The sequence below is a fragment of the Ambystoma mexicanum genome, chromosome 7q, assembly GCF_040938575.1.
Source record: "Ambystoma mexicanum isolate Mex_15411 chromosome 7q, UKY_AmexF1_1, whole genome shotgun sequence".
Classification (NCBI taxonomy): Eukaryota; Metazoa; Chordata; class Amphibia; order Caudata; family Ambystomatidae; genus Ambystoma; species Ambystoma mexicanum.
The window spans coordinates 301545473-301570774 of record NC_090941.1 but is presented as its reverse complement, the minus strand read 5'-3'; the positions used below and the strand labels follow the sequence as shown (position 1 = coordinate 301570774).

The window sequence follows — 25302 nt, the reverse complement described above, 5'->3', positions numbered from 1 at the left end:
AATTGGTAGAGACAGCTTGGGATAAAGTTGTAGTTGTCGATGTAGACGTCATAGGTATCGACAAACCTACAAACGGCATCGAAAGATTAGAAAATGGTCTCAATGCCGTTGAGAGAATTGCTATTATACTGTCGTCGATATTGTCGACGTCACTTTCGACGCCTTGGATGGGTCCTTCGACACCTCTAGTGCCGATGGTGCAGTGGACGCCTGAGGCTTCGAGGGCTTCTCTATCATCGGGGTCGACGACAGCGTAGATGACACAGACTTGTGCGTTGAAGGCCCCTTCGACGATGGTGCAGTTTTATTAGAAGAATTTGTGTCTTTACTCAAGGGTTTGTGAGGCTCTCGAGGGTTTTTGTTTGCCGGGTTCGACGACTCTCAGCATTTTTTTTCCCGGGTCTTTCACCCGGGTTATCACCTCTAGGTATGTCTGAGGGGGACAAGGCTGCGTTCTCAAAGACCCTAAGCTTTTTTTGCGAAATTCCTCCCACTTAGCTGGAGAACTGTGTTTAGTGGGGCAGGTGACCCTTTCTGGAGAATTAGATGATGAAGAGGAAGGAGATCCATGATGTCTCAATCTAGATGAGTGGTGAGAACCACTTCGAGATCTCGAGCGGGAAGGTTTCTTTCGATGGTGAGCAGATGAATGTCTCGACTCAGCCGAAGACAATTTCGAAGGGGTAGAGGATTTAACGGTCTTAACTTTTTCCAGCTTCCCACTACACTCCTTTAAGGCTTTCGTCGCCATGGACATACAGTCCTCACATTCCAAACACTGGTGCTCTGATCCCAGGCACCACAAACAGATCCTGTGAGGATCTGTTAATGACATCTTTTTTCCACAATCTCGAAATTTTTTGAAGCCGGATAGTGGAGAAAGATGCCATCGTAGGATGAAGATTTTTGAAGAGTTTACTGAAGAACCGAGCGTTGCGTCTTCGAGTCTTATGAAGCGCGGAAAAACAGAACTGAGCAATGGACGCTGCGCGCAAGACTATTTATACCCATGGTGACGTCGGCGCTGATACAGAGGCCTTCGAGGGACACTGACTCAAGGGATGTCAACGCGCAGTGCCCTCTATTGTGAATTTTTTTCCCCGAGGCCAGCAAGCTGGAAGTGGATTTATCAAAGATAAGGAATACGTGGGAGGACACAATCCATTCGAAGTGTGTCGATTAATTGTACCTTTGTGCCCTATGCTACCCCATGTGATGCAGAGCATTGTTGCTCTGGCCACATTACCTACCTTTAGGAGAGGTTTGGCTTCCCTTTCTTGTCAGATGTTAGGCCCTCCTTTGAATGCCAGGGGCTGTAGATCCCTCAGAGGGTTGTACAAAAACTGTCCTAATACTGACCTTTATTTGGCATCAGGATGGAAGACTGAGGCAGCGCTAACAAAAGCTGTGACTGGCAGATTTATGCAGCAAGTTCACACCCGGACATGTGTGCACTTTCATTTGCAGTGGTTCGCATTAAGGGTTCACAAAAAACTAAAAGGCACAAGCTGAGATTTTGCATATATAGGGTCTTAAGTAAATGCTCCTTTATATTTTCAATCACTTCAACCACTGTCCAAATATTAAATGTGTCAACATTCCCCCCCTACCTTTGTATAAAGCATCAAGTGTACAATGAATAATTAATTCACTACAAACATGTGCACTTACCGCCAGATGACATCATAGACGGGATCCAAGCACACACCAAATCCCTGCAAATCTTCCTGCTCAGAATCATTGAAGGTTTTACAACTTCCATCAACTTTATTAATAAGGAGACACTTAAATGGAGGAGGTTCTGACATAGAAGCAGGAACTAGGCCTACAAGATACAAAGAATAAACAGTTTTACATTGTGTGATCATTCTTAGCTGTGCTGGATTTGCGTTTCAGCATCTCCGAATAGTCCATCACCCTGAACATACTGATGCATTCAATAGTAGGACCCTTTTGACTTTTCTACATACTGGCATAACAAAGTCAGAGTCACAGTGACAAAGAAATTCAGAATTAAACAGCAGATTATGACCGGCTGGCTCATTCAGCATTCCAACTTATCAGTCTATTTTTGACAATACACATCTGTAGTTCTCTTCACCTTCCTTCTATTTCCTTACACTAACGTTCCATCTATTTGTTACTTGTGTTTCCCAAGATGTGAAATATTTTCCACTTATGCAATGACGATGTTGCCTGTGCTCACCTCTTAGCGCCAAGATGCCCTCGGGTGAACGCGTGCTATATAAATAACCATAACATAACAAACATCCCATAACTAGGCTTCTTAATGAAATATAGGGGTTTCAAGGGGACACTGCAAGCCAATTGCTCCCCTTGCCTTGAGACTTTGATTGTATATACGCTATAGATGTTTGAGAATACATCAGCTAACACAGTACACATAATATGGCTAGAGCAAACAACTCAAGAGTCAAAGTCCTAAATTGAACATTGTTAGGCAGAATTGCATGCAGTACCCTCTGGACCACCACATACAATTAGGACTACAGGTGTAAGCAAAACCAACCTTTGGTACAAGTCTGTACTACACAGTTTTTGATAGCGAGCGGAGCAGCCAGGCTCATCTCAAGAGGGAATGTGAGCAGTCAAAGGATGTTACACAGAGGTCTTACAATCTCAGTGGTCCAAGTAAACACTTACACTTAAGGTTTCTTGGTAAAACACTTATTAAACAGTAATTCAGAAAAGATTCACTAGAAGGAGGCAACTTAATATCATTCGCAAATATACTTCAATACCAAACCAATAAGTTTGAGCAAATTAGGCTCCCCTGAAATAGGAGCAAAATGGCATTTCAGTTACTTTAAATGGGAGTAAAAAGGCACAAGTTAATAAAATAGACCACAGATACTTTCTTAGGCAGTGCAAATAGTTTCAGTTCACTAGAGGACTTGATTCAGTTCAATAGGCCTAGGCCAAAGTCAATGGGCTAGTGTCTTGGATAGGAAAGAGCAGTTCTTGAAGTAAACGGTAAAGTCTTTGCCAAAGTTCTCAGAAGTAGTTTGTATGAAAAAGAAGAACAAGTTACTTTCTTACCTGGTAACGTTCTTTCGATGGGATGGTCCGACGACGTATTCCATATCTATGACATGTAATCACCACAGCTGTGCTGCTTCGGAAACTTTTTTCGGCGTCTGCGTCCTGCGTCGATGACGTCGATGCGCCGTCGTCGAGGGCCTCCTCCGACGTCATCCGATGTGATAAGTAGGACGCACGACGCCCGTAGCCTCATTTGTAGTTTTTTCCCCCAGAACGTGTGACACTAGTCAACTGCCAGTCAGACACAAAGCCTTGCGGAACGTAAGCTGCAATCGCAAAAGAAATTCTGCAGTGGGGAAGGCAGGGCGGGAGCGATATGGAATACGTCGTCGGACCATCCCATCGAAAGAACGTTACCAGGTAAGAAAGTAACTGGTTCTTCGAGGGGATTGGGTCCTCCGACGTATTCCATATCTATGACAGACTCCCAAAGCAGTACCAGAGCAAGGAGGAGGGAAAGAATTTAGAATCAAAATTTAGAATAGCCAATCAAATAGCAGAGCAAAGGACCGCCTTGCCAAAGGCCAGATCCTGTGCTCGGATGGAATCGAGGGAATAGTGACGTACAAATGTATGTACTGAAGCCCAGGTGGCTGCATCACAGATGTTGCGAATAGGAACACCCCTCTGCAGGGCAGTAGACGCAGCCATACCCCTGGTAGAATGGGCCCGCAAGCCAGCCGGTGGGGCCTTACCCGCCAAGCGGTAGCACTCCGAGATGGCCAAAATAATCCAGCGAGACAAAGTCTGTTTCGTCACAGCTTGCCCTAAACGCTTTCCAGCGTAACCAATAAAGAGTTGATCGTCCACTCTGACCCGGGACATGCGTGAAACACAAAAGCTTAAAGCTCTCCTAGGATCAAGCCTATGGAGCCTCTCCTCTTCCTTACCAGGATGCGGAGGAGGATAGAATGCCGGAAGAACAACCTTCTGGGCCAAATGAAATTCCGTCACTACCTTCGGAAGAAAAGAAGGACGAACTCTAAGGACAACCCTGTCCTTGTGAAATACAGTGAAGGGTGGCTTAACTGAAAGTGCCTGTAACTCACTCACTCTGCGAGCGGAAGTAACCGCAACTAAAAACACAGTTTTCAGAGTTAACAGCCTCAAAGGGCAAGAATGTAAAGGCTCAAACGGAGCCCCCATAAGAAACTTAAGAACAAGGTTTAAATCCCAACCGGGCACCAGGAAAGGTGACGGAGGGAACACATTAGTGAGCCCTTTCAAAAACTGTGAAATTAAAGGGATTTTAAAGTAAGAACACTCTTTAGACGAGCGCTTAAAGATGGACAGCGGCGCCAGGTAACCTTTAATGGTACCCACTTGCAAGCCCCTGTGGGCCAAAGAAAGTAAAAAGGACAGAACCATGGGGATGTCACATGCAAAAGGAACCACATTCTGAACTCGGCACCAGTCGCAGAACTTACGCCAACGGCAACGGTACAGAGAATTTGTTGCTGGCCTTCGGGCCGAAAGCAACACCTCCATCACGTCTTCAGGGAGGTCCCAATCCTTATACCTCAACCTTTCATAAGCCAAGCGTGAAGGTTGAGGGATCTGACCTCTGGATGGAGAACCTGACCCCCTCCCGTGAGAGCAGATCGTCTCGGTAGGGAAGACGACGCGGAGGGCAGATGGACAAGTCGAGAAGGTCCGGGTACCACGTCCTCCGAGCCCACGCCGGAGCAATGAGGATCATCCGGGAACCGAACTTCCGTAACCTCCGCAGTACTTGCGGGATGACGGGGACTGGAGGAAACGCGTACAGCAGCGGGAACGACCACTCCACCACGAACGCGTCTCCTAAGGCTCCTTTTGGAGGAAATTCCCGCGAGCAAAACCTTTCGCACTTCCGGTTGACACTGGAGGCGAAGAGATCCACTTGAGGGGTCCCCCAAAGGGCGAAGATCTCCAGGAGAATCTCCTGAGCCAACTCCCACTCGTGAGAGATCGTGCTCTGCCTGCTCAGAGCGTCCGCCGTCACGTTTTCGTCTCCGGCCAGATGAACTGCCGAGATCGAAACTTCCTGCTGGATGGCCCAGAACTCGAGCTGCATCGCCTCCCTGCACAGAGGAAGTGACCCTGCCCCCCCTTTTTTGTTGAGGTAGTGCATGGCCACTGTGTTGTCCGTCAGGATCAGGACACTCTTTCCACGCACAGTCGGCAGAAAAGCCTTCAGGGCTAGCCTGACGGCCCTCAGCTCCAACAGATTGATATGGAGTCTGGACTCCGACGGAGACCAACGACCGCTGACTGTCAGCCCGTTGGCATGAGCTCCCCAACCCGTGAGGGATGCATCCGTCACGATCGTCACCTCCGGCCAGGGAAGACAAAATGGAGGCCCCTTCATCAAGTTGCCTTCGACGGCCCACCACAGAAGGTCCCGGGCGACCGAGGGCGGCACCTGAACCGGGTCCGACATCCTGCCGGAGGACTGCGACCATTGCGTCTTGAGCGCCCGATGCAAAGATCTCATCCGCAGGCGAGCCTCTGGCACCAGAAGAATGCAGGATGCCATGAGGCCGAGCAACCTCAAGAACTCGAACGCTGGGAGCGTCTGGGCATGCTGAAACTTGTGCACCATCTGCTGAATGTGAAGAGCCCTCACCTGGGGAGGAAAACACTGCCCCAGGGAAGTGTCAAGCACTGCTCCGATGTACTGGAGCCGCTGTGTTGGCGTCAAATGGGACCTCTTTAAATTGAGGGAGAAGCCCAGCCTGTGAAGGGAGTGGCAGGTGACGGACAGATGATCCAGGACTTGCTCGGGAGAGCTCCCCCTGATCAACCAATCGTCCAGGTAGGGGTAGACGTGAATCCCCCCTTGCCTGAGATGCGCTGCCACCACCACCATGAGCTTGGTGAAAACCCTCGGGGCGGAGGTCAATCCGAACGGCAGGACCCGAAACTGAAAGTGCGAGTCGCCAACCGCAAACCTCAGGTACTTCTTGTGCTTGGGATGGATCGGCACATGGAAGTAAGCATCCTTGAGGTCGAGTGACACCAACCAGTCCTGAAGCTGAAGGGCCTGGAGGACTTGAGAGAGAGTAACCATCTTGAACCTGTCCTTCCTGAGGAGTTTGTTCAAACCGCGCAAGTCCATGATGGGTCTCAATCCCCAGTCTTTCTTCGAAATCAAAAAATGAGGGGAATACCATCCCTTGTTCCTCTCAGCTACAGGCACCAGTTCTATGGCGCCTTTCTCCAGCAGGGCTTGAATTTCCTGCACAAGGAACGGATCCGGACTCTGCAAAGAGAGGTTCCCCGGTGGATTGTCGCGAGGCCTGTGCCGAAAGGGAAGACAGTAGCCGTGGGTTATGATCTCCAGAACCCACACATCTGAAGTAATGGCTTGCCACTCTACCAGATGCTGCGCCAGCCTTCCCCCAACCGGCGAACCATGGGACATGGCCTCATGACTGAGTGGGAGCGGCCGCGGCGTTACCTGAGGGCAAAGAGGCAACTGCCCGAGCGGCCTTGGCACCACGGGTACCCTGTCGTCCACCTCTGGTACCCCTGCGTTGGCCTCTTTGACTGCCAGCTCCTCTCGCTCTACTGAAGGACGAGTAATAGCGAAAGAAACCACCCCTCCACTGCTGTCCCCTAGGACGAAAAGGCGGAGGTTGGCGAACTGCAGCGCCCAACGACTTCGCTGCAGCTTTCGAGGTCTGCAACCTCTCAAGGCTCTCGTCAGCCTTGCTGCCAAAAAGGTGTTCACCGTCAAAGGGCATGTTGAGGAGCCGAGACTGCACATCAGGAGCAAACCCCGACTTCCGCAACCACGCAAACCTGCGCATCACGGTGCTCGCCGCCATGGACCTACTGACGCATTCAGCTAAGTCCAAACCCGACTGAACGGACTCACACATGGCATCCTTACCATCCTGGACCATAGCAAGGAAACCATCCCGTTCATCCCCTTCAGGAATATGTTCAGCCGCTAACGCAACACAGTTCCACAGAGTGTGTGTGAAATGAAACAAGGCACAAATGGAGTTGGCCGTCTGAAGCGCCATACCACCAGAAGAAAACACTTTCTTCGCCCAGCCATCAAAACGTTTGTCGTCCCTATCAGGAGGGATGGTAGGGTACGACGCCTGCTTCGCCGGGGCAGTGGCCGCCTGCACCACCAAACTCTCCGGAGTGGGGTGCCTGGTCAAGTAGCAGGTGTCGCTACTGGCTGGACGGTATTTTCGCGACAAGGATCTGCCCACCGCCGGGAGACTCTCCGGAGCAGTCCAAGCCGCCGCCACCCTTTGCTGTAAAGCCATAAGGAACGGCAGTACCGGGTCAGTTGGGGGACCAACATCAAGGATGTCCGTCAGATCATCCTGCACAAACTCCCCTGGGGGAGCAGACCATCCCAAGTACTCAGAAACCCTAGCCATAAGGCGCCGGTACGAGGAATCGGCATGAGAGTCAGGCTCAGGCCTACAAAACTCCACCTCCGGAGAGGTGTCCAGTCCACTGGCATCATGCAGTGACTGTCTCAAATCGTCAAACTGACTATGGCCCGAGACAATTTCATCTGGAACCTGACTAGGAACCAGGCCATCAGAATCCTCATCTGCCTCCGAAATATAGTCCAGGTGGCGAAAAGAAAGCACCCGAGAGTGCTTGCTCTTAACCAGAGCCTTCCTAGGGGGTTCTCCCGTGCCACAGGGTACCTCCGACACGAAAGGCGTCGATGGAGTCGAGCGAATCGGCGCCGAGAGAACCGGCATCGACGCCGAGAGGATCGGCGTCGACGTCAGACGCAGCGCCTCCAGCATCGGCGGCGTCGACACAGCCCTCGAGGCCGGAGCCCCGAGCGTGTCCCTCGACGACCCGAGCGTCGACGGCTTCGACGACTTCCTCGGAGCCGGAGCCTCGAGAAAGCCAGTCGACGCCCTCGACGCCTCAGACGTCGATGTCTTCCTCGAAGACCTCACAGGTGCACACGGTCTTGAACGCGTCGAGGACCGGGACCTGGAACGGGTACGGCGAGAACGAGTCTCCTTGTCCGAACGGGACCTCTCCCGTGACTCGTGCCGACCACTCTTGTGAGCGGTGTCTCTCGACCTCTCACGACCGACCCCACTCGGGGGCGCGGACGGCTTAGTACCCTGCGACTCAAGAATCGCCAGCATTTTCTTCCCGAAGGAAGCCCATTCCTCCGGCGTCGCACGGCTGATGGGGTAAGCGACGTGCCGGGCAGAGTCCTCCGAAGAGGACCTGGAAGACGACCGGTGTCGGCGCTTCCGAGAACGCCTCGAAGAGGCTGAGGAGTGGCGAGACCGACTCCTAGAAGGAGACCCACGAGACTTCCGACGATGACGCGGAGAGTCACCCCTCGAATCATCCGTCGAAAGCCCCGCAGACTTCGACTTCCTGGGCTTGGACACCCGACCTACCGACAACTTCTTCTTACGTTCGCGTAAGGCTTTGGACGTGAGCTACTGGCAGTCGATACAGTCATCCGTGTCGTGGGCCTCCCCGAGGCACCAGAGGCAGGCGTCGTGCGAGTCCGTCACCGACATCTTGGACCCACACTCCCCGCACTTCTTGAAACCCGGACGCGGGGTCGAAGACGAAGTAGAAGACATCTTCACACGAAGGATTTTCACAAAACGAACAGGTTCGAAGAACCGAGAAGAACAGAACTCCAAAGAGTCGAGGCGTTAACCGAGATTCACGAAGCAACACGTTCGCGGAAAAAACGGAACTGAGGCTACGGGCGTCGTGCGTCCTACTTATCACATCGGATGACGTCGGACGTTGGGTCACAAGCTGATTAGGCCTGCCAGTTGGGAAAGTTTCACGAACTTTCACCGTGAGAGGCAAGTTCTCTCAATCGGGTTGGCACAGTACCTTAATATGAAGAAAAGATGCAGCTGAAGACGTTGGTTCCTGGCAGTTCCTGCAGATCTCGCTGTTCCTGAGCCTCAGTCGTGGGGACAAGAGGGAGGACATTAGGGACTCCTGCACTGCACAGGGACTGGTCAAACAAGCTGGCAAAATGGAAGATCTTCGGTTCGAGTAGCTGTCGTCAAGCACACAAGCTGGTGTCCTTCCCCCTGGTTAATCCTAACCAGCTTTGAGAATGGTATCCAGGTGGCTTATGCGTTGATTGGTCCCACCAACTCAAAGGAAGAAGTCGTCCTTGAAGGGGCTTCTCTGTCGAGATGAACTTGGCAATTCGGACCTGCAGCAGGGCTTCACCGGGCAAACCAACGGTCCAGGAGTTGCAGCAGCCGTCCTCTTCCAGCTCGTCTTCGGTTCTTACGTTCCAGTGGTCGACTCTGCTTTCCAGTCCAAGAGACTTGCCTTTTAAACCGTTTTCTCCCTTTCATTCCAGCCTAGCTGTCACTCATCCAAGCAGGGTGGCTGTCCTTGCCGGACAGTCAGCCAGCCAATAACACCAGAGTGCATTTGGGTCTCTTAGGAGACTAAGCACAGGGAGTTTCAGGCACCTCCCTCACTTCCTGCCCACCCCAGACACTTAGCCGCCAGAGGCGGTCTTCAGTCCTGAGGCCCCCCAAAGGCATAGAAACAAAGGGACCAAACCTAGTTTGGCGCGCAGAGACAAACACTAGAAGCACCATTCCAAAAAGAAATGGCGAAAAAAGAAGACCGGGTCCTGTTTAAACAAAGGGGCTTAAGGCGCCATCTTGAAAAACATGGCTCCTGCAATTTTTAGCTACCGGTGTTCACGGTCGGGAAAAATCATGGTAGTTCGTTTTAAAACCACTGCCACTAGTCATTTCGATAGGAAAGGGTAGCATTTGACTGCTACGTGAGTTTCTAGGAACAGGGGATACTCGGTAACCCCTCCAGCACTCTATTGTAAGATAGGGTTTGCTGGGTCCAGGAATTAAAGTCTAGTAAAGTCAATTTAACTTTTCATTCTCTGGGAAACAGTAGTTCATCCCAGAGAAGGTATTAAAACCTTTTCGAAGTCTAAAAGACATCGCTGTGTCACTTCACTGAGGGTGCTGTGTAACACACATGAAAAGATGATGCCTATGGAGTTATCTAAAACTCCATAATCAAAGAACACAAGAGTAAAACACACATCAAAATACATGAACGAGTGGGAAAAAAGGCTCACACTTTCCAGGTAAAGAAGTCAAGTTGTCAAAATCCAGCAAAGTTGCTAGGTGAAGGTAATTGGCACATTTATGAGAATTCTCCCTAACAAACCTCAGCCAAGAACTTATGTCCTCTTTCTTTTTTTTCCTGAATGATTTAGGAAGCTTATCCAGAAAATTCTGCATCCATTACCTTATCCGAGATAACCTTGGACTGTAGAGCTTGAGGTGTTTCAATGACACCCTATAGTCTCCTGTGCGACGTAACCTTGCACTGTTAGTTGCGACTGAGTTGGTGGGAGATTTACCTTATTTGATTCAGTTTCCTGTATTCATAAGTGATTTCCTAAAGGGCACCTTTGCAAGAGAAATCCAATCCAAGTTTCTCAGCTAAACTTTTCTCTATGTGTGAAACAAAATGGATTAAGCCAAATATGATCAAGGCTTCTGCCTGCCTTGGAAAGGTAGGAGGAGCCTACATCAGCTATGATCTGTTTTAGAGAGATTTTCCTTAAACCATGTGGAATTTACACCCATACAATCACGGGAGGCGGTGAAAATTGGTACCCAAACTCACACTCTGTACTCATATTTTCTGAGTGACCACTCCCAGGTTACTCAAACATGTGTCTACTTCCTTCTACCTTTGGTCCCGTTGATGGACGTCCACAGGCCATAGATGCAGTGGCATAAGTCTGAGTCGGATTGGTGCGACCTAGACCGCAGCTTCACGCTCCAGTAGGACAGGTCAAATTCCAGCAGGATTGTGTTAGGAAAGATTTCTCTTTTAGGCAAAGTTCCCACCATATTCTATCGACCCCGAAACATGAACCTGTCCTGACTTTTTACAGAGAAGTGAAGCCTCCCTGGCCATTTGCACATTTATCATGGGGAAGCTGATCAGTCCTTCAGACTATAATTACTGGGAAACTGTTTATCTTTTGTCTTTTTACCTGTTTGGGTAGCGTTTTAACAGTGCACACAGTATCTTACAATACAGTGCAGTGGGACTTCTTTGGTATCACCATAGACTTTTAGACTGGGGATTTTTGGTAACTTCTATATGTGCCTACAGACAAGCTGCTCGCAGCAGTTACATTTTGACCATGTTTGCAGTACTTTTAGTTTGCACATTCGCGTTTACCGCGTTTTGCTACTAAACGTGGCTAGTGCCCTAAAATGGCCATGCCACAAGATTGTTTGATTGTTCTTTGGCCACATTATTTCTTGGCCTTCTTCCTGCCTTCTCAAGTCAGGAAAAACCTAATATGGCCATTCATTTGGCTGAGAAAGCTGCTGTTTTTGCAGGTTAGTGCATGCCATTTGTGTGTCGACTATCTGGTCAAACTCCACATCTGTGGTGCCAGAGAGCCTGCATGAGTGAAACCCACAGTGGTTCCCGATTGGACCACTGCTGGCTTTTTGAATGGTGCAGATCCTTAGCTTTGGTGGGCTTGGACTTGTTTCCAGCCAGGATTTGGTATAAGGAGAGACTCCTGCAACAATTTCTTCAGATCAGCGTTGGAGTCAAGTATCCCGTTTAGAAGAACAGACGATTGAAGATATGTGGACGACTCTCGAAGAGGCCTGGCAACCTTTCCTACATTTGGCACAGTGAAGCGCTGCTGGACTACCGGATCGGAGAAGACCCTCTGCCTTACTTCAACCCTTGGACTGGTGCCACAAACCAGTCTCGATGTCTTCTCAAGATCCAGCCATCCTGAGCCCTCGGAATCATACCTGGACCAACCGTGGACTGACCAGCTCTCCAGTGGGGTACCTCAACAGAAGCGTTCCTGTTCTGAGTTTTCATCCGGGACTTCGGTGGTCACCTGCTGCTGGCACAAGTCACCTTCCTGCCAAGTTTATCCTTCCCAGCATCAAGGGATCATCCTAACAAGGTTGTCTTCAATCACGACTGGAGAGATGCCTGCTGTTGCACGTGAGTGGGGACAGTCGCTCACTGGAACCCACTTTCCTCCGTCTAGTAGAGCATCCTGAAGGTCTGTATCAGTGCCTGCTGCAATTCTTCATCTGAAAGAGTTGCACTCAGCGCCTGGACCCGACTGGAAAACGCCTTGCATCCGCTGCTCCTGGGCAGCTTCTACTGGATCCAACGGCAGGAAAATCTACCTCCAGGGACTCAGTCGACCTGCCTAGTGACTAGGGAAAACGAAAATCAGGGGGGTGAGTACTCGCAATACATTCAACCAGCCCAGTCTCCCCTGTATAAAACCTTATAATAAACTTTGGTTTATTCCATTCCATTCCATTGCATTGCTTTTTGAACGTCTGTTCTAAAAGCTGTTCTAAAGGATAAGAAAATAATGTTACTTACCTGTAATATTGTTAAGTCTTCTAGAACATTCTTCACCACCACAGCAACTTTTCCTACCTTTGCCCCCTCTACCGAGAAGAAGCTTTTGTGACTTTTGGGCAGAAGGCCCCATTCAACATAGGCATGGAACTTATAAAGTTAAGGTATTATTCTTGTGACCTGGCTTTAGTTACTGCATCTTTACTTATCTTTTTTAGTTGTTTAAGTGAATTGTGTGCATTTCTACAAACCTGCAGGGACTGTTTATGTTTGATAAGAGTGTTGTGTGAGAATATGCCCTTCTAGAGTCATTTTTCTAGTGTACTTTGGGCCTGTAATAAATAGAGTATTTTTGTACTTACCTGTCTAAGTGGAATTATGGTGTGCTTCAATGTGTGGATTCATTGTGGACCACTGAACACACTCACTTGCGAGGCTAAGCACTCTCCACGCTTACATTGATTGGGTTTGGCTAACCTCTCAGAGGTTCCCTGCTCACGGTAACTAGGGTGGCCTCCTAAAATCTGCCCACCAGGCCAGATTTTAGAAATCCATATTAGCAGACGACACAGGTAATTCAGAATGTGAGCCACCGCTGATCCAACAATGCAATGTTCCCTAATACCAATACTTGTTTTGATACTGGAGAAAATAATATGTACTACACTTGGTGATGGATTAGATAAATATATGAATAAACTGTATGACAAGCAGTGGAATGACTACAATGCTTAATGCCACTCTGTTTAAGACATTTAAGTGATTTGATTATGCAAATACAACATGTGTGTGAGAAATGGTGAGACAAGCTACCTGTGATTGTGTAATATTGTGGTGACTTACCTTGCATAAAGCTTGGGCACCACCTTCACATTGATTCCAAAATTAGCCTGTTTCTTGTTCCCAGAATGGTTGGGCAGGATTGTAGATCAGTGGGAATTAAACTGGTGGTGCCCAACTTATTTAATTTTGCAATGTTTGTATAGTGCTTAAATCAGAAGCGATTTACAATAACACCAATCATGGTACACTCAAATTGATTAAATGGAGTCAAATAAAGTGAGCAAGGTCACAGGATGATCCAGGAAAGACAGATTGTATGGTTGTTCATACTTTTTTTTAACTGAGAAAAAAAGACTAGGAACGATTAACGCGAGGTAAATAATTCCAGTGCTTAGGAGCCAGAAGTTGCAAAGAGTGAAAACGAGAGCCACAAAGGAGAAACGGAAAGCAGAAAGTGTGATGCAGAGCAGAGATTTCTAGAAGGATGAAGAGTTTACAGAACAGAGATACAAAAGGCACCAGAGCATGAATACTTTTAAACATTAAACAAAGAAACTGATATTCAAAATTTTGCTCAATAGGCAACCAATGGAGATGAGCAAAAGAAGGTGTAACATGAGAAGAGAGGTAGACGAAAAAAAGAATCCTGACTGTAGTGTGTAGAATGGAGCGCAGAGGAAAAAGCGTAGGGAGCTTGACAAAGGGAACATAATGTACAGAAACGTTTTAGTAGAGGATAAAATAAGTAAATTATGTAATTTTCGGATATTGAAAAGATGAAAATGACAAGCGAAGATCTGAGCCTGCAGTGAAAAAGATAAAAAAGAAAACCCAAATTACGAGCCTGGTGGGAAATAGGAAGCTGACGTGGAGAAATTGTTATAAAAGGAATAGAAACCCTACGAGAAGCAGGAAAAGAGGAATTGTTTAAACATTTTTTATTTATGATCAACATCATCATACACAACATCATTTAATACATACAAAAATAATAAAACAGTTATAAAGCAGGATGTAAAGATTATTGATGATACATCTTCCAAATAGTTGTAAAAACTCTGTATTAATGAGAAACTACAATAGAGAAGAGTTAAACCAACCAAACATTTAAAACATTATGGATCACAATACTTTCTGCTCAATATTCTTTACAATGCAATACCAAAATGTAATTGCAGCGTTTATAGACTTTTTTTATTATTCCCGGTCATCAACTCTTTCCAGGTAGATTTCTTTACGTTTTGGGTCATATTTGCATTACAACGATAGCAACTTCTCTCGTTTACTATTACTATATGAAATAGCAGTAAGTGCTTGGTTGTTTCCATGGCGTGGTTGCATAAACTTGAACTATGGTCTCTTTGTGGCAATTTCAACCATGCTCCAAGCTTTTCAAATGTTGGCAGGAGATTGAACTTCAATAATAGTTAAATTCTTCTGATAAGTGGGCATAGAAGAACAACTTACTTCTTACCTGGTAACGTTCTTTCAATTGGATGTTCCTCCAACGTAGTCCTCATCTTAGATGTATTCCATCCAGCTTTGCTGCTCTTCGGAAATTTTTTCGGCAGAGGGTGCTGTGCGTCGATGTCATCGAGTTGATAGTCCCTTGAAGGCCTCCGTCGAGGGTGACGTCATCGGGTGTATAAGTAGCACGCGCGGCACCCGTTGGCCTCAGTTCCGTTTTTCCCCTCTTTTGGATCTGTGATCTTGTACTGTGTAGATTGTGCCGGCAGACGGGTATCAGCCTTGCAAGATTTGAGATGGCAATAACCCGGACAAAATCTACAGAGGGGTAGGTTGGGAGGGCGATGAGGAATATGTTGGAGGAACATCCAATAGAAAGAACGTTACCAGGTAAGAAGTAACTTGTTCTTCGAGTGGATTGTGTCCGCCAACGTATTCCGCATCTTAGATAGGCTCTCAAAGCAGTATTTTGCATAGTTCCTCTGGAGGAGGGGTCAGATATATATATTTTGTTTAAATGCCCTTAGATGGCAGAGTAAAGCACTGCTTTTCCAAAAGTTAGCTCCCTAGACTGGGTAGCATCCAGGTTATAGAATTTTGAGAACGTGTGAAGCGAAGACCAAGTTGCTGCTTCGCAAATGGACCTTATAGGGACACCTCTTTGAAGGGCTGTGGAAGAGGTGATGCCTCTGGTGGAATGAGCTCTTAACCCTTCAGGTGGGTCTTTTTTTGCTAGTCTGTAGTATTCTGAAATGCAAAGTACGATCCAGCACGAAATTGTTTTGTTACTGATTGAACCAGCTTTCTTCCAGGGTAGCCTATAAACAACTGGTTGTCCACTCTAAGTCTAGAAAGCCTAGAGATGTAAAAGCTTAAAGCTCTTTTTGGGTCCGGTCTGTGTAGTCTTTCTTCCTCCTTAGATGGATGAGGTGGAGGATAGAATGAGGATAAAACAATTTTCTGATTTAAATGAAAATCAGATATTACCTTCGGCAAAAATGATGGTTTAACCCTCAACACAACCCTGTCCTTATGGAACACAGTATAGGGTGGCCCAGAAGATAGTGCCTGCAATTCGCTCACTCTTCTTGCTGATGTTAGAGCAACTAAAAATGCTGTTTTCCATGTTAATAATCTTAATGGACACGTGTGAATAGGCTCAAAGGGGGCACACATTAAGAATTTTAATACCAAATTTAGATCTCAAAAAGGTACTTGAAATGGGTGAGGAGGAAACACATTAGTGAGACCTTTTATGAATTGTTTTATCAAAGGAATTTTGAAGTAGGAGCATTCTTCCGATGAGCACTTGAAGATGGAAAGCGCTGCAAGGTAACCTTTTATTGTTCCGATATTCAGACCTCCATGTGCTAGGGTCAGAAGGAAAGATAGTACTTCCGGAATAAAACATAGAAAAGGATCGACATTCTTTTCCCTGCACCAGTTGCAAAACTTTTTCCAACGGCAACGATAGAGACTTTGTTGCTGGCCTTCTTGCCGAAAGCAACACCTCAATCACATCATCTGGAAGGTTCCAATCCCTGTAGCTCAGCCTTTCAGAAACCAAGCATGAAGGTCGAGTGTTCCGACCTCTGGGTGGAGAACCTGACCTTCCATTTGAGAGAGAAGGTTCTCTCTCTGAGGAAGACGTACTGGAGGACAGATGGACATATCTAGAAGGTCCGATACCATGTTCTCCTGGCCCAATCTGGGGCAATTAGGATCATGCGGTTCCCCAAGCGTCTCAGCCTCCTGATGACCTGAGGAATGACAAGAATCGGAGGGAACGCGTATGTGGGGATGTGCATCGGCACCCGCAGGGGGTGATGGGCGCACCTGGGATTGGGGGCACCAAGAGCCGAGGCAGCGGACCGGCCGCTCCTCTCACGGCGGTCGCCTGCGCCGGCAGCGGGGAAGCCCAAGCCGATGCTCAGAGACACGGCGTGTCACTGCTGCACTTACATGCCGGAGGGCGGGCCGTTGCTCGGGGACGTGGCGCGTCGCTGCCGCACTCGCCTGTGGGAGGTCCCAGGGACGGGAGGGGAGCGAAGACCCTCCATGACAAGTAGGGGGGGCGACCAGCCCTTCAGCGTGCCGCGGATCGCGGCTGGAAGACGCCCGCAGCCAGAGCCCACCCATACCCAACGCGACCACGTTTTGGTCACGTGATTGCCTCAGCAGTTCCCCGCGGATTGGATGGGATCATGCAGGCACGGCAGCCTTTATGGGAGGTGGGTCAACACGGCAGCAGCCAATAGGATGCCGGCTGGTCAGGGCTGATGGCGATTGGTGGGGGCTTGATTCTAAGGTAGTCCATAAAAGCCCGCCAGAAGAAACTGACCAGGGTCTCATTTTGCAGGGAAGAGAAGAAGAGGAGGAACGAAGACCAAAGTGGTGGGCCTATCCAGACACCACGCTATAGAATAAGTTTGAGGACTGCCTCACCGTATTCTGAAGGGATCAAACACTGGTGAAGTGAACCAGAGGACATTATATTTTGTTTTATTAAGGACCCTTTATCCAGTTGGAATAAATATAATTTTCAGCACCTGCCTGTCTCCTGAAGGTTATTTCCCACAGCGTACAATAGTGGGAAATTCTACTACACCACGAACGCGTCCCCCAGGGCTCCACTCGGGGGAAATTCCCTTGAGCAATACCTTTCGCATTTTCGGTTGGTACTGGTTGCGAATAGGTCTACCTGAGAGGTTCCCCAAAGGGCGAAGATCTCTTGAATGACTTCCTGAGCCAATTCCCATTCGTGGGACACCGTGCTCTGCCTGCTCAGAGCATCTGCCGTCATATTCTCTTCCCCGGCTAGATGAATTGCCGTTAAAGAGATTCCCTCTTGAATCGCCCAATACCAGAGCTGCATAGCTTCTCTGCACAGGGGTAGTGACCCCACACATCCTCTTTTGTTTAGGTAGTGCATGGCCACTGTGTTGTCCGTCATTATCAGGACATTCTTTCCCCTGACAGATGGCAGGATGGCCTTCAGCGCTAGTCAGCTCCAAAAGGTTGATATGTAGTTTGGACTCCGATGGAGACCAGCAACCGTTTGTCAAATCGTTGGCATGTGCTCCCCATCCCAGGAGTGAGGCGCCCGTCACTACTGGGACCTCCGGCCATGGTTGCCAAAAGGGTTCTCCCTTTAAGATGTTCTCTGCACAGGTCCACCATAGAAGGTCTTGTCTGACCTTGTTCGGAAACTGAAGAAGATCCGTCATTTGACCCGAGAACTGGAACCACTGAGTCTTTAGGGCCCATTGAAGGGATCTCATCCTCAAGCGTGCCTCTGGCACCAGAAAAATGCAGGATGCCATGAGGCCGAGCAACCGTAGAAAGTCGTAAGCCTGGAGATTCTGGGCAATTTGGAATTTTGAAACCATCTGAAGAATGTCTTGAGCCCTCGTCTTGGGAGGCGAGCTCTTTCCCAAGGATGTGTCTAATACAGCGCCTATGTATTGAAGCTGTTGGGAAGGTGTCATTTGAGACTTCAAGTTGAGGGAGAAGCCCAGTTTGTGGAGGAAGTGACCGGTGACTTTCAGATGATCCAAAGCTTGCTCGGCAGAGTGCGCTCTGATCAGCCAGTCGTCCAGGTAGGGTAGACATGAATCCCCCCTCTCCTGAGGTGCGCTGCCACCACTACCATTAACTTGGTGAAGACCCTTGGGCGGAGGTTAACCCGAATGGCAGGACTCGAAACTGATAATGTGAGTCGCCAACAACGAACCTCAGGTATTTTCTGTGCTTGAGATGAATCGGCACATGAAAATAAGCATCCTGGAGGTCCAATAACACCAACCAGTCCTGGAGTTGAAGGGCCTGAAGGATCTGAGAAAGAGTAACCATCTTAAACTTGTCCTTCCTGAGGAACTTGTTCAAGCATCTTAAGTCCAAGATGGGTCTCAGTCCTCTGTCCTTTTTGGGGATCAAAAAATACGGGGAGTACCAACCCTTGTTCCTCTCCGCTGCAGGTACTGGTTCTATGGCACCTTTCTTCAGCAGGGTTAGAACTTCCTGCTGTAGGAGCGGATTTGAAATCTTCAACGGGTGTCTCCCTGGTGGATTGCTTTGAGGTTGCTTTAGAAAAGGAAGGCAATATAGCCTTGGGCTATTATTTCTAGAACCCAAACATCTGAAGTAATGGCTCGCCATTCTTGCAGATGCTGCGACAGCCTGCCTGCTACAGGTGTTTTGTGGTGCGAGTCCTCAAAGTGGTTTTGTGGCGGATGTTGCAGCCGCTGATGGCAAAGAGGCTGCAGCTGGAGCTGGCTTAGCACGTTTTCCTCGTCCACCACGAGTGGCTTTTCTTTGGCCCCTTTGACTGGCTATTCCTCTCGTCTTCCCGTATGAGGTATAATAACGATAGGATCGTCCCCTCCATGATTGTCCTTGTGCACGAAAAGGCTGAGGTTGCCTAATAGCAGCTCCTAAAGATTTGGCCGCTGCTTTTGAGGTCTGCAACCTCTCAAGGCTCTCGTCAGCCTTGTTGCCAAAAAGGTGAGACCCGTCAAAAGGCATGTTCAGGAGGCAGTTCTGTACGTCCGGTGCAAAACCCGACTTCCGTAACCACGCAAACCTGCGCATTACCATGCTAGTGCCCATGGACCTGCTACCACTACCCGCAGTGTCCAATCCAGATTGAAGGGATTCCTGCATGGCCTCCTTTCCATCTCCAACGATGGCTAGGAAACCTTTCCTTTCTTCCCCTTCTGGTATGTGCTCCTCCGCCATTGCGATGCACTCCCACAGAGTGTACGAAAATTTTGCCAAGGCACATGTGGAGTTGGCAAATTTTAATGCCATGCTCCCGGCTGAAAATACCTTCCGTGCCCAACCATCCACACGCTTATCATCCCCGTCTGGAGGGATAGACTGGTACGCAAGTTGGTTGGAAGCTGTGGCTGCCTGTATGACCAAACTCTTGGGAGTTGGATGTTTTGACAGATAGCCACGGTCGCTATTGGCTGGGCGGTATTTTGATGCTAGGGATTTATTCACCGGAGGAATAGAATCTGGAGTTTCCCCAATTCTTGGCCACCCTGTTTTGTAAGGCTACATGAAAAGGTAAAACTGGGTCTTCAGTGGGACCATGACCCAATATGTCTGTCAAATCATCCTGGACGAATTTGGCTGTTGGTTTAGCCCATCCCAAGTAGTCTACCACCTTTGTCATTAATTGACGATAAGATGGACTGGCATACTCTCCTGGATCTGGTCTACCAAAATCATTCTCAGGAGAGGTATCAATGCCACTTGCATTATGTAAGGACTCCACCAAATCCTTCATCCTGCTTTCTTCCAATATTAAGTATTCTGGGACATTTTGGGTGCCATATTCCAACCCAAAAGGTACATCTTCCTCTTCGGATCTCTCCTGATCCTCAAAAATTGAGGTCAAGGATTTGAAAAACTCCTTCCTAGGGAGAGGCTTGAAAACCTTCTCTGGGAGAGGAGGAGGAGGTGAAGGAGAAGGAGGAGGTATAATACTAGATTTTGAAGAAGATGCATGTCTTTCAGTTTTCTCCTTCTCCTTCTCCTTTTCTAGCTGCCCTGGCTTGGTTGGAGCCTTTGGTGCCAAAGGTTTCGGCGTCGATATAGGCGTCGACGGTGTCGATGACATCGTGGTCGTCGACAGGGTCTGCTTCAAGGGCGTCGAGGCGGCCTTCGACAGTTTCTCCTTCGAGGTGTGGAAGGTCTCGGACGGCGTCGGTGACCTCGAGCAGTCGACTCAACCGTTTTTCGCTCGGCGTCCTGGAAGGTTCTCTATTCTTCCTTTTACGATCACCCAGGCTCGAGGGCGTGCAAGTTTCGGAGCGATGACACTCCCGGCATGTTTCCGAAGAAGGTGCGGACCGAGGCTTCGCTTTCTCAAACACCTCCATCATTTTGACCCTAAATGCTTCCCACTCTTCAGAAGACAAATGTTTTGTGGGGCATTTCATTTTCGGAGACTCGTCTGACGACGAGGTGGAGGGAGATCTATGGCGTTGTTTCTTCGACTTTTCCAACGAAGACGACGAGCAATGAGAATTGCTTCGAGATCTGGATCTATGCCTTCCGCGTCGAGGAGATTTTTCCCCATGGGGTCTCGACTCAACGCTAGAGGCTTTCTGATCCTTCCGACCTACCTGTAGCTTTCCTCTCCTTTCTCGCAAGGCCTTTCCCGTCATCGCCTGACACTTAGAACAGGCCTCCATGTTGTGGCCTTCCCCGAGACACCACAAACACTCGCGGTGCGGGTCCGTGATCAACATTTTTGAGTCGCACGACTTGCATCTCTTAAAACCCGATCTCGGGGTCGTGGTCGGCGTCGATGACGAGGACATTATTTCTTCTGGTAATATTATATTTCCTGACAGAACTCGAGGTGCGCCGAATGTCCGAAGCAACGTACTGCGGAAAAATGGAACTGAGGCCCACGCGTGCCGCGCATGCTTCTTATACACCCGAAGGCCCTCGAGGGACTATCGACTTGACGACATCAACGCACGGCGCCCTCTGCCGAAAAGATTTCAGCAGCAAAGCTGGATGGAATACATCTAAGATGAGGAATAAGTTGGAGGACACAATCCACTCGAAAGTCTTTTACGTAAGTAGGTATCCGGTTGGGCTTACTTATGTATTTTAAATATTTATATGCCCAAGTATTGGTATTTATGTCAACCCAATTTTGTTCCCAATCTTGTGTCTATAGTTCTTCTCTAAGTTTTTGGTTAATAGTAGCTATGAAGGCCTCACTTATATTTATTACATGAAGTTTGTACAATTGTTTATTTGTATTTATAAAGTTGGCTGCAGTGTCTTAAAGCTTAGTTAATTGAGGGTTACTGAGGAGTTCCTATGGTTGTCTTTTGTTATTTAATGTAAGATAAATGCATTGACTACAATATTCTAAATATAATAGATCCAATTCTCAATTCTGCTTGGAATCATTCTAATGTAGCAAATGTAGGCAGCGCAAGTAACCTTTTCAATAATTTCTCTTCAATTATCTTATTCCAGTTACAGTGAGCCCACACTTCAGTACCATACAGAAGAACAGATGTTATTTTTGCATTATAGCTTTCAATCGTAGGAATTAAAGTATAGCCACCATATTGTTTCATTAATATATGTGTCAATTGGTTACATTTGCACAATAGCACTTCTAGGTGTGAGCTTCAGGATAACCGTTAATCTATTTTTATTCCTAAGTAAATGTATTGAGGCACTAGATTTTAATCTTGTTGACATGCTATTTCTTGGGTCGATTGAGACAATAAAAACATCAAGATTTCAAAGATTTTGCAGCAGATAAGCAAGCAGAAAGACGCCGATGGATAGAATCCTAGAGGAAAATGACACCAACATCTGTTTATCATCATAAAGATGACCCCGAAATCCAAAGTCTGTTTTTTAGGAAGCTAAAGAGGAAGTATAAAAAGTGATAAATAGTGGGCCAACTTTAATTGATATATCTTACAGATATAACTGAAGTATTTTCAGGTGTAATAATCTGAACTGCTGGGAAGTATGCTGTTTGCCTAATGGTACTTGGAGGTATCCACCTCAGATCACTACTTCATTCTAGGTCCGTTTATAGTGTTGCTGCATATGGGGTCATGCAGATGTGGTACCCAAGTTAGTGCCTGCCTACCATCAGTAAACTGTTTTCCAGCAGTGTGTGTATTAACTCTGGTTGCTAATTATTCTTTGTCAAGTACCAGCACACATTTAACTTACGAAGTGGGCTAGCAGCACACAGGCTGGATTACTTGGGGAATGGGGGTGTGGTGGTGCGCAGGTTGAAATTCTGGATGCCAAATAATGATGTGCTTGCGGATCAGCAATGGGCAGTTGGTTTCTCAGAATCAGTATAAAGGTGGGGGCACGCTTTTACTAATACTACAGTCTGCATCTGTGGTGGTGTCATCATCCTCATCCACCTCAGTATCACTGCTTTCCAACAGCAATGCTCGTTTCTGCCCAGGCTCTGTTGGTACATAATCTTTGTCTAGATCATCATACATATCATTACTGTCTGACCCAGTGAATGGGGGTGGCTGCGATGAACCCCATTGTTTTTTCAGTCTATTCCTGCTGTTTGGGTACTCCGTTTGTCATACTACCCTGTTCATCGTTCGATTAACATCTGAGCACCACCTCTTTTTGCCACTGAGATGCTAAGGGGAACTGAAAGTGCAGTCTCTTCTGTCCGTCTTGGTAGACATTCAATGTCATGGTGCAATGCTTGTGCATTTTCTTGCACTGGAGCATGTTATTAGGGAGAATTTTAATTTCTGTGGTAATCCCTTTTAAACTTAGAGAGCCCCAGCTCTTTTGCTGGACTCGGGGCATTTTCATTTTTACTCCTGAATGAGTGGTGCCTTTTTCTCACTCACTCATGTGTTTTCCTGACTATGATTTTCTATGTTCCTTAGTGTTTTATGGAGTCTGGTAAACTCCATAGGCATCTATTTTTGCATAGTGACACACCACCTTTTGTGCAGTGCCACTGAGAAGTCCCTTGGGCTTCTCTTAGTGTTTAACTACTTTTTCTTGGGTGAACTACGGTTCCCAAGAATAGTAAGATGACTCCTGTCTTACTTAACTTTAATTTATGGGTCAGGCACACACCACCCTATGTGGAGTGCTGGGGGGGTTACCTAGTAATTCCTTTAACCCATTCCTCAAATAACAGTTTGTTACACTAAACTACTTGAATAGCCAGCGGCAGTGGTTTTCGCTACCTAGTGACATGTATCTGCAGGCTGATACCTCAGCTGCAGTGCTGCACCAAAGGGTCACCATTTTCCCAAAATGGCCAAGTCTTTTTTTTGCCATTTCTTGTTAGTTTCTTCTGGGCTTTTACTGTTTGCATCAGGTCTGAGAGATTTGTGTTAATTGCATTTGGTGGGCTTCAGCCCTGAAGCCCGCCCAGTCTCCAGTGAGTCTGGAAAGGCAGGGAGTGAGGGAGGGTTCCGAATCTTCCCTGTCATTTGTCTAGAAGTGTGCCTGAGTGAAACCAGTTCCTATTGGCCAGCTGGCTGTCCTAAAAGGACAGCGACCGTGCTGTGTGATTAACAGACTAGTGAATGAATGGGAACTTGCATAAAAAGCAAGGTTTTTGTGACTAAGATGAGTCGAGCCCGGTGAAACCGTGCTGACCCGGTTTTCAAATCGACAGGGAAAACCCGTAAAGGACGACATTCTCTCACAGGGTGGTGGGACAAACTAGCCTCGAGACAAACTATTTTGGTGCACCCGCCGACTTGCTGCGACTTTCCAAGGCTGCAGAAGCCCAATAACCGCAGTACCTCGACCACTTGAGTGCATCGTCTTCTGAAATCCAAATCCGGCCATATCTTCGTAGGCATCCAGAGGACCCTACAGAAGCAAGAAATCCACGTCCAGAGTCCCCCCACCAGAGTCCAGGGCCGAGGGATCAAGGAAATCCTAACTGGAGCTTTTCGTTCTTCGTCGGCGCTGAAGGAAAGGTGCCAAAACCATAAAGAGCCACTGAATCGATGGAAATCCATTGCTGCCGAGTCAGTCTCTCAAGTGCTTCCGCAGGAGCCCACCAGACATCCTCTCTTTCGTCACCAAGGACCAGGAACAAAGGTCTACTGCATTGCATCGTGAAGGCAACCAGCTGGAACACTTTCTTCATTCTCAAGGTACTGTGCGGTTTGGGGCGCATTATCCTTTTGCCATTGGGGGTGCTTCCTATCTTTGGGAGTGTGATTTAACCCTAAACTAAGTTGGCCTCAAATAACCTGCACTGGTCTTACAGCCTGTGCTTTCCAAAGGCGGCGACTCTTGAGTTAATGTGATTTCTATTTTGAACACTATTTAAGAACAACTTTCTAAGAAGAAGCGCATCAGAAATTTGACTTTGTCCATTGACTTTGGCTGTCGTGCACCCTAAAGGCATCCTTCTGAGCCTATTAGATTTGGCAGTGTTTGTTCCCTTAAAGGTTTTAAATGTTGAACACTGCTGGGATAATTGACTGCCTGCAACCCTTTGGGAGAATCGAACTGTTCATATAACCTATCACTCTGTTCTGATCTAACCCTAAACTTTCCTTCCTTGAAAAACTCAATATTGAAAAACTCAATATTGCAACGGTGATGATATATAGATGTAATACTGACCTCAAATGACGTCACCTGCGGATGCTGGAACATGTGTAACATATGCATGAATTACTCACCTGCTTTATTGTTCACTTTTTGGATTGAATCCTAATTTGGGATTAATGCTACAACTAATTACTGCTTTTTAAAGAATGCTTTTAATATCTTTGTGTATAAATAAATAATTTATTACAACTAAGTGTGCAAGTGTTTACTTGGATACTTGTGTTTACTGATTCTTTGTACAGCTCACATTACCCCTCTTAAGTTATGCCTGGCTGCTCAGTCACACTACCAACTTGTGTAGTACAGGCCTATATTAAAAGGTGGATTACCTAATACCAAGAGATAAATCTTTTGTATTCCCCCACCAGTTGGACTGCACCAATTCTTACCTAACACAAGTTGTGAAAGGGGGAGTGAAACGAAAGTTGAATGACACACAATTGACCATAAGCAATTCTGGCCTCCACAGTGCACAAA

At 47.5% G+C, this 25302-nt stretch overlaps 1 protein-coding gene across 12 annotated transcripts in view; it reads right to left on the bottom strand.

Annotated features, from left to right (window-relative positions):
* The window catches only part of MYCBP2 (MYC binding protein 2), a 3160061-nt gene that overhangs the window by 2352036 nt on the left and 782723 nt on the right, over nt 1–25302 (bottom strand). For all 12 annotated transcript variants that reach the window (XM_069639721.1, XM_069639717.1, XM_069639718.1 and 9 more), the window contains one exon: nt 1672–1825. In XM_069639721.1, the coding sequence (XP_069495822.1) occupies nt 1672–1825 (154 nt within the window). The remainder of the gene's footprint in view (nt 1–1671; nt 1826–25302) is intronic.